Genomic DNA, 12,298 nt, shown 5'->3' with positions numbered 1-12,298 from the left:
ACTCCCTACTGACCTCGCACTAATGCAAAAACACTTCCAAGAAAATTAAATTTTGTATTAAACAAGCAAGCACAGACCTTCTGGCCTGGGAAACCAGGTGGTCCAGGGGGTCCATCTAGACCAGGTCGGCCTGGAGTTCCTGGAGCTCCGGGGGGGCCTGGTGTTCCTGGGAAACCTACATATGACATGGAGGTTAGGGCAGCGGAGGAGAGGACACTAGAGAACATTAGAACAACTCTTCCAGAAATGTTCAGGTATCATGAAAAGCAATCTGAGAAGTAGTTTTTTGTTAGCTCAAGCTTACTTGGGGGGTGCCCATTTGGCTGAGAGAGCTTTGAGTATGCAGTGTGTCCCACTAAGGACCTCTGGGACTCTACTTAGAGGAGGGTACTTCCCTTTCTGTGTGCTCTAACAAAAATTACAAACAATTCGCATCAGAAACAATACAATTTTGAGAGACCATTTGGAGATCAATTATCAATAATGAGTCAAGTTGAAATGTTCACAATTTCTCCAAGTTTTTCCCATTGGCTTTTGTGTCCTGGGATTACTGAAAAATGTAAGCTATCATAAAATGGAGTACAGTCAACAGAGGAATGAGAATTCAGCATAGTTTTTTTTCCTGATATTTCTGAAAGTCTAAATATGTATGAATTCAAGACAAACATTTTTAAAAGGATTCTAGAGATGTGAATTAACTACAACAATGCAGAGAGGCACAACCCTCAATGTCCCCTCTTTCAGCTGGTACAATACAGCAACATGGCTGCAACCATACCTTTTGGACCTGGTGGCCCTGGAAGTCCAATGCCAGGAATACCTGGCTCTCCTTTTGCACCTGGGATGCCTGACAACCCTCGCTGACCTGGCTGACCAGGATCCCCTGTAAAGAGAAGAAAATCAACTGAGTTATCAAGAGCCAGCCAGAATAAAAAGCTCCTGGAACTCCATGGTTATCTAGTTGCTGCTTTACCTGGAAGACCTGGGTCACCATTTCTTCCTGGAGGACCAGGGGGGCCAGGAACTCCTGGTTCTGTAATAGTCTGACCAGGTTCACCTTTTGGACCTGAAGCAGAGAAGAGGAAATATGTATCAGTCAAAGGGAGTTTATTTTCTGTAATTCTCTGAAGAGAAAGAACAGTTGCTAGCCACGTCCCAAGCTTACAAGGAGCTTAAAGACCAGAAAGACTAGGCAATAGGCTATCTGCCCCTAAGCCCCATATAGGCTTAGAAATACAGTTTATGTAAGAGAGTTTTCTTGAAAGGTCATTTTTTAGCTTCCTCCAAGGTACCATCACGTGAATAGTATTTTCCATAGCTGACATCAGTACAACTTGATAAGGATCTGTACAGTTGACAACAAAGTAACAAAAGCAAACTCATTCAAAGCAAACCTTTGTTTTCAAAAAGCTGTAGATGCATCATAATTAAGCATAAACCAGGTAGTAGTTACAGTGCATTACTGCTATCGTCAATCAAGATAAACTTCTCTAGATGTCAGAGCAAAAGGGCAAGTCAAATGGCTACAGTAACATATACAAATTCTGCTCAGTTTGCGACTCTGTGGTTCAGTTCAGTAAGGGAGCTGCCAAACACCAGGTCCTGCACTGCCTTTGGGAGAAGCTTGAAAGCATTTTCTTCTGAAAGCTACCCAGAGCCAATGGAAAAAAACTTGATCATATATTTTTTGTTCAAGAGCAAAGAGACTAACTTACCAGGAACTCCCGGAGGCCCTGGGCGACCTGATACACCTTGGATGCCCTTTTCACCAGGTGAGCCTTGTGGACCAAAACCAGGAGGTCCAGGAAGTCCTTTGTCTCCAGGAAGACCTGGTATTCCTGGGTCACCCGGAATTCCCATTTCTCCTTTGAATGCAACACTGCCCTGAAAAAAGGAAGAGCAAGATGAGAAAGAGGAACACATACTTACTAGTGAAGGAACAAAGAACTTCATTAGTGCTGTTTTGAAACTCTTTGCAACTTTCATCCTTCTAACCCTCAAGGCCATTAGCTGTCTGCATCTTATTAACATGGTAGAGATAAGGTCTACACCTAGCTAATTAATTCCTCACACCATATAGGTGAAATACAGAGAATGGCAGAAGGGACTATCTGACTCTGTCCTAGGGAAGTCTCAGTTTATTTTTAGTCACTGACGGGTAGCAGGGACTACTCTGTACATTATCACTAGATTAGCATCTACTGAAGAGAATTACTGAGTTAGTCACATTCAGAAAAATATGCATTTATCATCCTCTTATCTGCACTATCCCAAACTCATCCAAGACTTCCCAAAACATTTGTCCCATCAAATACAGCATAAAATGGAACTCACGGGTTCCCCCTTAGGGCCAGGCAGACCTGGCAGTCCATCTCGTCCAGGAGTACCATCTATGCCAGGAAGACCTGGAGGTCCTGGGAAGCCAGGGTCTCCTTTTTCACCTTTCATTTTTGGAGAAGTCAGGACATCCCCTGGGTCTCCTTTAGGACCAGGTCTTCCAGGAGCACCTGGAGGCCCTGGGAATCCCTGAGAGGAAAAGAAAATACTTAGTTTTCCTTTCAGTTCCTCTCTGAGGTAGGTACAGCATAGTGATTATGCATTCAAGCCAGCTAAGGGACAAAAAAGAAGTATTCATACAAGACAAGTATTTGTATCTATTGTATGCAGCTCTACCAAATATATAAGACAAATGACATGCTGTTTTCCCAACAAAACATAACAGCACCACTTACTGGTGGCCCTACAAGGCCAGTTAATCCTGGAAGCCCCTTTTCACCTTTTGGTCCAGGAAAACCAGGAGAACCTGAGTAGTGCAGAAAAAGATAAAACATAAAACTATAGAACCTGTAAATACCAAACGTATTGTTTCTACAAGATAATATCTAAGTTGTTTTAAAACCAGGCAAGGTTTAGCAAGTGTTCCTGGAAAACTTAATTTTATTTTGGCAGAGCAAAATTTGTAACTCTAAGTCAAATCAGTAGTGCCCAAGAATGTCCAACTTAGAAAGCTCCATCTCTATCATTTCAGGAACAGCAAGAAATATAAATTATTTTTTCTCTTTCAGTTCAATCTACGTCAAGCTGTACACCTTCAATGGGGAGAATGCTTGTGAGCCTGTCTTTGATCAGATAATTTATTTTTGAAAGACCAGATTTTCAAAACTGAGTGCTTGTTTTACATATGTGCAATCTGTTTCTTTATAATACTCCCCGGCTGGGCAAGATAGGACATGGACCACCTATATATCAGAGCTGTCAAATGTGCAACTCAATTTGCACACAATACACAATAAATTATTAGTGTTATACTGTCGTGGTTTAACCCGGCCAGCAGCTAAACACCACACAGCCATTCACTCACCCTCCCCCCTCCCTCTCTGGGATGGGGGAGAGAAACGGAAAGTGAAGCCCGTGAGTTGAGATAAAGACAGTTTAATAAGACAGGAAAAAAAAAAAAAATAATAATAATAACAATAGTAATAATAATAACAATGATGATAATAGTACTACTACTAATGTGTACAAACAAGTGATGCACAATGCAATTGCTTACCACCCGCTGACCGATGCCCAGCCTAACCCCGAGCAGTCTGGCCCCCCTCCCTCTGGCTAGCCACCCCTATATATTGTTTAGCATGACGTCAGATGGTATGGAATACCCCTTTGGCTAGTTTGGGTCACCTGTCCTGGGTCTGTCCCCTCCCAGCTCTTGCTGCACTCCCAGCCTTCCCGCTGGCAGGGCAGAGCAAGAAGCTGAGATGTCCTTGGCTTAGTATAAGCACTGCTCTGCAACAATTAAAACATTGGGGTGTTATCAGCACTCTTCTCACAGAATCACAGAATCACAGAATTTCTAGGTTGGAAGAGACCTCAAGATCATCGAGTCCAACCTCTGACCTAACGCTAACAGTCCCCACTAAACCATATCCCTAAGCTAAACCATATCCCTAAGCTAATCCCCTTCTCATCCTAAGCCAAAACATAGCATTCCACCAGCTACTAGGAAGAAAATTAACTCTGTTCTAACTGAAACCAGGACAGTTATACATAGATACTCAAATATGAAGGTAGCTTTATAGAATATATTAAGCAAGATAAGGAAGACCACAGCCTTACCTGGACTACCTGGAGGTCCTGGTGGCCCTCTCTCCCCAGGAGGCCCAGATATTCCAGTTCCTATACAATTGAAGCATGTGTCTCCTTGATCACCTATGAAGAGTTGCATTGAAAAAGCATACTTGAGCATCTTCAAAAACATTAAAAATTCCAGCACAACAGCAACTGCTTTCTTGCTACTGGCCTGTAGTATCAAGTTCAAAGTGAATTTATGTAATTACACGATGGCTTAAATATTAGAAGGCTTCCCCCATGAAGGCCACACTGAAGCTTTTTGGCTGCCAGGAGTTAGAGAACCATCAGTCAGATATTATTAGAATTTACTTAGGATTGTGCAGAATGAAACAAAACAGAACAGAAAATATGCTTTCAATAATCAAGAATGAAACTGTGGATTCTTAGCAGAAGAGTCATCTTCTTAGCAGAAGAGTCATCTTCCAAAGTAAGTATTTGATACTTTAAACTACAACTCCAAAACACATGTACTCAAATCCAAACTTTAAACTGCATATTCCCAAAATAAATATTGGGAATATCTTATTGACTTGACAGTAGGCTAAACATATACAATTAAAAACAACAACAACAACAACAAAAGCAAACAGAAGGAATGGTTTCAAGAAGTTTAGGAATTTCATTCACATACAGGCATGTCATTCTACGACATTCATCACTGCAGTATCTAAGCACTTCATTAAGGATAATTAATCCTTACGATCTCCAGGAAAAAAAAATACTTCTGTTTGAATAAAGTACAAAATTAAGATGCCCAAAGTCATCTAAGATGTCCACGGTTGAGCTAGGAAAAGATTCTCACTTACCCGTATCAGCATCCTCATTGCAAGGTTGTCTTTTTGGGAACAAGGATACACATTAAAGATGTCTTTCTTTGCTTACCAAACAAACAGACAAACTCATTCTAGACTGACTAACTCAAATTATGAATGTTGCATTTATAATTTCAGTGTTGATTTCCATAAAAACTGTCAAACTTATTCATGAAGTATAAAACTTTCTCACATGGAGTTAGCAATTGCTGTTACAAATATATTTAGTTTCTATCTACCTGGAAGGTACTTATAAACCTGAAGCTCCATCTTAATTTAATCATGACCCATACTAGGCTTGCATTCAGATTGGTTAAACCCTCGGTCACTTTGAGATTCCCATGCTTTTACACTAGAGACTATCCTAAGCTCAAACAAAAAGATTTCTTGCTCAGAAATGTAAAACATCTGCACACAACCCTACTGGAAAGAGACACTATTTACCCTCATTTAATGCAGGCTACATTCTTTAATAAGCTTTAACAATAAGAGAAGAAAAAAAAGCCATAGCCATGACACTGCACCTTTTTGGCCTCGCTCCCCTGTAAAGCCTTGTTGTCCTGGAATTCCTGGAGGACCTGGTGGCCCCTGTTCACATAACCCTTCACCTAAGAAGCAGAAGTTTAATCGTCAGTTTGTGTTAGACTGACAGCAGCACCAAATACATGTATTCAGAAATAAAAAAAAAAAGTACTTAGAGTATTTGTGTGTGTGTATTCTAATATAAACACAAGATCACAGACCAAACACTGTTGTAATTCAAACACTGGGCTGTTTACTAAAACCCATCTATGTAATCCAAACTCAAAAGAAAACAAATCAGTGGATATTAAACAACAATCATCAGCTTAGCTTCACAACCTCCTTCCCATAGCCTGTCCGTGTCCACCTCTACACTACATTTAGCTTAGGATCATGAAAACACACATACAAAATGTCATCAGATTGAGGAGAATTAACATACCAATGCCATCTAGACATTGGATTCCTCTCCAAAACATGTTAGCCTATCTCCATCACAGCCTTCCAGTTCTCAATTCCATCTCCCATTTCCCACTTCCCTTATCCAAGATATGATCTAGAAGCTTTCACCCGAAGTGCTCACTCTTAAGCTAATTGTGTATGGTTTACACACTAGCATAATTATGAAATGAAATTGGAATTCTGTCAAAAGTTACTCCTCTGACTCCTCTGGTACCACAGCCCCTCCAAGCACTGATTAGATGATATCACAAAAGCTAAGTTTATTCAAGAAAGCAAAGCGGTTACCTCCTGCCTTATGTGTAAATTTTAATGTAATTTTCATCAGTTGGATCAAATTGGATTTAACATCAATTGGGAAAAATACTTAATTTTGCACAACTGGACCAAATCTGTCTGGCTCTGGAGAACTGTCATTATTGTGCGAGTTAGCACAAAGGTCCTGCAAGCCTGAAAAGATTTATCCTCCTACAGTCTATCTGAATCTCATTGATCAGTCAAGGCAGGACTACCTGAGGTAGAAAAAAGCGTGATAAAGCCAGATTGCAACCCACACTATTGAACTCAAAAATTCTGTAATCATCTTTATGGCCAGAGCTTTCCTACAAATGTCCTGATTTGCAATGGGAGTGGAGGACATATGAATAGCTTGGAATCTTGTGGGCTTCAGCTGCTGATAAACTACATCTCTGGAGGAAGAATTAACAACAAGAAGAACGGACGTCAAAGCTATTCACTCTCTTTTCTTTGCTGTCTATATGATCATCACTCACCAGGAGGAACAGATGGTGCAGGTGGTCCCGGAGGACCTGGAAGTCCTGGAGGTCCCCGTGGTCCATCAAGTCCAGGCTGTCCAGGAATGGAAACACCGGGTAAACCTGGATCTCCCTTCTGTCCTCTCTCACCAGGTAAGCCAGGTGGGCCAGGAGGACCAACAGTAGTGACCCCTACGATTGGAAGAACTTAGTTACTTGATAGCTCAAAGGTTTAAATTACCTTTTTTGTAAGGATGACAGTGACAGATGAGTAGCATGCTGCAGATAAGGCTCTGTCTTTCTGTGTAAGTACACCATGATTTTTTTTTTAATGGAATTAAAATCTACATGTTGATGTGCACTTTGACACATGCACATTTTCTATTTTGAGAGATTTTTATTTGAAAAATTGAGCTGAAATTCAACAACTAAGCAAACATTTTATGAAGAAAAAAGGAAAAATAAACAAACCAAAAAGAAACAAAACCACAAAAAGACATATGAAAGGAAGGACTGATGGAAAAAAAAAAACAAAAACAACTAACATTTAAAACATTTACATGCTGTAACATTACAGTTATAATATTCTTCTCTGTGCATATATAAGATAAATCCAGGTGTCATCATGCACTCCCATTGTAGACTCAGATCACCTCTTCCTTTGTTACTGGCCAATCTGCCGCAAAGATTAGATTTGATGGCCAGGTACCAGACTTCTGGTACACAGTACTTTCTCTGTGCAATGCAATGGATAATGAGCCTTATGGGTAACTGATATGACATAAATTAACTCTAAGACTGTTAAACTAGGATGTTCGACAGCATTGAGGATTATCATCCTTTGTTCACCACAGCAGGGGTAATGAATGTTCAGAATTCCTCATATTATCTCCATGAGCAAAGGACATTTAGCTCGAAAATAGAGCTCTAAATAGTTTTGCCTTTACTTTCTGCTCAGTCCTTCTGTCAAAAGGAAGACCATGAAGCTAAATATCCATTCATACATTTGAATATACAACTTGTTTTAATGCTTACACTCCTACCTGGAGAACCCGGCAAGCCAGGTGGGCCTGGCCTACCAGAGAATCCACGCTCCCCTTTGGCTCCTGGGAGTCCTGGCAATCCTTTGCTACCTTTTGGTCCCACTGTTGCATCAATGCCTGGTCTTGAAATGACCTGTAAATGTTTCATGTTCATGTGAAACAGTTTGTTAATTACTAAGCCAAGAAAAGTCACTGAAAAGATAAAGAGATGTAAGGGAGGAAAAGTTCAGTGTACTTTGAACCTTATACTAACGACAAGATACTTTTCCCACTCCACTGAATTACCTAGTAAAATTACAGCAAAAAGTACTTCCAATAGAAAGTACCTTTATTGCCAGGACAATATGGTTAGAAAAGACTTCAGTGGAGCTGCCTCAATTTCTGCTGGTTTGAGGTAATAGTCTACCCTTGGTTTTGTAGCTGTGCAAATCCTAGAGCACAGGATCTATCTCAAAAGAAGGATATAATTATTTCTATTAGTGAGCATATGAAAACTTTGCTGGTGCTGTTAGTTTTTGTTTGTACCTGGAGATGTCACTCACTGTCACCCCAGAACTATGATGAGACACGCTGTCAACCAAATGCAGAGGAAAAAGAATGGAACAGGAACTTACACTTCCAGGGGGACCGGGAGGACCAGTGTCACCTTTTTCACCCTACAAATGAAATTAAGAGCATTTTTTATATTGCACGTTAGAATACAAGATAATTATAGCAAATATTCTTCAATACTCTAGCACCACAGGCAATGCAATTACTACTCAGCCAGAACTAAACTAAACGATGGCAGGTTTACAAGCTACTATAGCAATAATGACAACTCAGCATACCTTTTCACCATCTCTTCCTGGAGCACCATTAACTCCAGGCCCACCAGGTAAACCCTTCAAGAAAGGAGAGAAACAATCACAATCAGATCTTCTCAATATCAGAAAAAAAGCTTGTAAGTAGTCTGCTGAGATCAGAAATGTATGAGGTACTTACATCCCTACCAGGCTGACCAGGTTCTCCATCTTTGCCAGGCTTTCCCTTCAAAGACATAAATATGCATTGAAATAAAATACTTCAAAAGTGAAGATTTTTTGTGGAAATAAAGTTACTTCCCATTTTTAAAGAAACTGAACTTTCTCTAGAATGCAGTTCTTATGACACATACCTCAAAGATACTAACCAAGTAGAATCAACTGAGCTACTAAAGTGAGGTTTTCTTTTTGAAAAACAGGGCACAAAAACATGACAAGTCTCAAATAAACATTGTGTGAATGCAGCATGAAATGATCTTCAATTAACTAATTCCTTGCATTTAATAATTCCCTTTATTTTAACATTAGAGAAGTCCTTTACTTGGAAAACAGAACACAGTATGTAATTAGGAAATTAGCATACTGTGGCCAGTGAAACTAAAACCAAACATGTCTGTGTTTGAATTTCAACTATCCCTTAAACTAAATGTAATTTTCTAAAGAACAGTATCAATAAAAATTTAAAGTCCTATTCTGCTCAAAGAAGCAAATTCTAAAAACATTTTTGCTGAACAGATTTGTCATTGCTACAATGAAAGTAGTGCAAGCTGCATTTTATTCCAGACCGTCCGCTGGGTGAGCCTGCTGTTAGCATTACAGAAGCAGTAAGAACCAGGGACACCTGGTGGAACTACACTAGGGATTGAGTTTCACCATAGTGACATGATTAACTCTCAATCAAGGAGAAATTGATAGTAAGACCAGAAGATCTAGTGTACTATAATGTGATCTGCGAAATCTTCAATATCAGTGATTATTTCTGATTCTCAAAAATAAACGAACTGAAATGTGTCTGAGCCATAAAACATAATATGAAGCTCTAAAATCCAGTTTTAGAGTCACTTAACAGCAAAACTGCATGTTAAATATGCAACATTCAAAGTAATAAAAAAGAAAAATGTTGGTAAAACTTCCAGAAAAAAGCATCTGACATATCCGTTTGGGATTTTTATCCTTTCCCATCTTTGCAAATTTATGTGGTTCCCAATTACTTTTGCAGAGAGAAGCAACTTGGAAAATACAATTTAAAATATAATGAGAATTTTGGCTTTGTAAATCTGCCTGATTTCTTATGTATACATGAGAATGCAAATCAAAGCCTACCCAGAAATCTCAGCAATTAACAAGAATTTTATCTAGAACACTGCAGATTTTTCTTCCATATTCTTTATTTCCTATGGAAATTGGAAAACTTAACTCCAATATGTTTCTAAGCAGTGTTTATATATTGTCCAATCAACCAGAGTAAGACCTGTGTCCTGGTTTTCAAAGAAGCCCATTATGTTGACATCAATATAGGTTCAGGAGCTATAAAAGTGAGAATACAGAATGCTTTGAACTGGTAGCAGCTTTTATTTTCTTTGTCAGTACAAACCATGATATTTTCATTTTATTTCTTAACACCCCTGTTGTCTTCCCCAGCTTTTCTGAGCTGTGATATTCAAGTAAATTTAAATTTCAGGATGGATTGAGTCTAGACAGGAACAAAGTGATTCATGCTGTCCCCGGATGCAGCTATCCTGACTCGTCCCCTCCCCAGTTAGTACATAAACAGAAGTAGTCACTTGAGAAGTGACAAATGGACTTTTGGTCTTTATGTGATGTTCAAAGACTTGTTTTTGTGACTCACCTCACAAGCAAACCCTCTGAGAATGAGTTTACATAGACCAGCTTAGAAATACAGCAATCTCATGCTGCTTGGGCAACCCAGTAAATAGCAAACTGAATGAAGAACCTCTCTAAAAGGAAACAGAAAACTGCTGCTTCAGCCAAGGAGTCCGACAACTTTGAAGCAGGTCTCCACATGTAACCAGATAACAGAATTCAAATTAGTTTTCTGTCCCCCCAGACTAAGACCTACATAATGTATACATAATTCTATCATGAAGCCCTGAGAGATCCATAGCTAGAAGCATTACACCATTAACCAGATAGGTCATATATTAGGTTGCCAGGTTATGGAAAAAAAAAAAAGAAGTTTCTTACCCAGAGGCTGAAGGCCTCACCTGATTTCAACATTTGTTTAATTCTCAAAGATAACATTGATTGGAAAGATAAACGTTAGGTTAAATAGACTACTTACTCTTTTGCCTGGTTCTCCTTGCTCACCTTTTTCACCTTTTACGCCACCGGGAAGACCCTGGACACACAAACATCATCTTAAACTGAGCCCATAAGCCTAAACAGAATGAATTTACAGCTCTGATACAGATGAAACAAAAAAGAACTAGAAGAGAACTACTCACAGGAGGGCCTTGTGGCCCAGGAAGTCCTGGTGGGCCTGGATCACCTGGAATACCCTGTCAAGCATGAGAAGAGTAAAAGAGGATTAAGCCTCCACCACTCCCTAGTATCTCAGTTGATACATATATACACACATATGCATATATATATTCACACACATTTTAAAATAGAATCTTTTTTTTTTTTTTTGCTGTCATTTAGATTTCCAAGTACTATGAACAGTAAGGGATCACATCAATTCTTTATTTGCAGATCGTCAAGTGCAACTGTAAAGTTTATTAGCTGCTCATCCTGTTTGTTTAGATGATTCACTCCACTAGGACATAAATGCCTCCTGCGTGCACTGCAGCAGCTGGTTTGGTGGTCTGCAGCTGCTATACAATAATAAAAAGAAGGAAGAAAGAAAGGAAGGACAGATAGAACAAATGCCAGATCCTGCTGAAATTACAGGAGCAACAGTCATTAGATTGCTGGCAGTTGCTGAAGTTGTGAGGCCATTAGGAGCATGCTTGTCAGAAAAGCATCAAAATCACTGTGAAAAAGTTAGGGTTTCCATTTTGTCTTGTTACACCTACGAACAAGATAATAAAATCTCTTCAGCATTAACCTAAACAAAAAGTTATAGGCTGTTGAATCCACAAAAGCTTTTTGTGCAGTCTTTTCCCTTCCACAACTCCCAGACTTATACAAGCCCACCCTTACACTCGAGTTTTCAGTCATCAGAGGTAATTTGTGGAGATACACATCAGAACCTTGTGAGCACTTCACAGAAACCTGAACGTAATGTTGATTTTTTTTGCTCATTTTGTACTACCAAGTATAACTTTTGTTGCAATATAAATAAGTCTTTAAACCTTGAAATCATTGTTAATGATGGTCAAAGACAATGTGCTCAGATTGTCTTGTTGCTTTATAAGGAAATGTAGCTAGAATGCTTTGATTTTGTACTTTTAGATAACTTCATTTCAGCAGAATTAATCCTTCAGAGATCCCTGATGACACAGATGCATTAGTCTGACCCTAATAAAATCAGCTGCATTTTTGTTTCAACTATAGGGTAGTCAAAACGTCACCTCTTGTTCCACTAGAACTATACAGACATGCAATGCTTTTTACCTTCTCTCCTACCATTCAGTAACAAAAAAAGAGCCAAAACCAGGGATAGAGACCTTTCTAGGATGACTGCACATTGCAAATGTGTATCAGTGGAAAGCTCTAGGGAATGCCTTAGTGGTGCCTAATGTTCTTCTGAAAGGCAGGGTAACAAATGGTTTTGATAAAGGTGAAGGACAGCACAACAGTCCTACACC

General features: G+C 39.4%; 1 protein-coding gene across 1 annotated transcript in view; it reads right to left on the bottom strand.

Annotated features, from left to right (window-relative positions):
- Positions 1–12,298, bottom strand: part of COL4A5 (collagen type IV alpha 5 chain) — a 90,535-nt gene that overhangs the window by 31,521 nt on the left and 46,716 nt on the right. Inside the window, exons 14-28 of the mRNA XM_027465432.3 lie at positions 10,991–11,044; positions 10,828–10,884; positions 8,707–8,751; positions 8,553–8,606; positions 8,337–8,378; positions 7,723–7,855; positions 6,698–6,871; positions 5,468–5,551; positions 4,117–4,209; positions 2,733–2,803; positions 2,335–2,526; positions 1,716–1,884; positions 974–1,066; positions 779–883; positions 78–175 (exon numbers count right to left, since the gene is read on the bottom strand). Coding sequence (XP_027321233.1) covers positions 78–175; positions 779–883; positions 974–1,066; positions 1,716–1,884; positions 2,335–2,526; positions 2,733–2,803; positions 4,117–4,209; positions 5,468–5,551; positions 6,698–6,871; positions 7,723–7,855; positions 8,337–8,378; positions 8,553–8,606; positions 8,707–8,751; positions 10,828–10,884; positions 10,991–11,044 — 1,464 coding nt within the window. The remainder of the gene's footprint in view (positions 1–77; positions 176–778; positions 884–973; positions 1,067–1,715; positions 1,885–2,334; positions 2,527–2,732; positions 2,804–4,116; positions 4,210–5,467; positions 5,552–6,697; positions 6,872–7,722; positions 7,856–8,336; positions 8,379–8,552; positions 8,607–8,706; positions 8,752–10,827; positions 10,885–10,990; positions 11,045–12,298) is intronic.

This window comes from Anas platyrhynchos, chromosome 10 (genome assembly GCF_047663525.1).
Source record: "Anas platyrhynchos isolate ZD024472 breed Pekin duck chromosome 10, IASCAAS_PekinDuck_T2T, whole genome shotgun sequence".
Taxonomy (NCBI): domain Eukaryota; kingdom Metazoa; phylum Chordata; class Aves; order Anseriformes; family Anatidae; genus Anas; species Anas platyrhynchos.
This window is presented reverse-complemented; position numbering and strand designations above follow the sequence as displayed.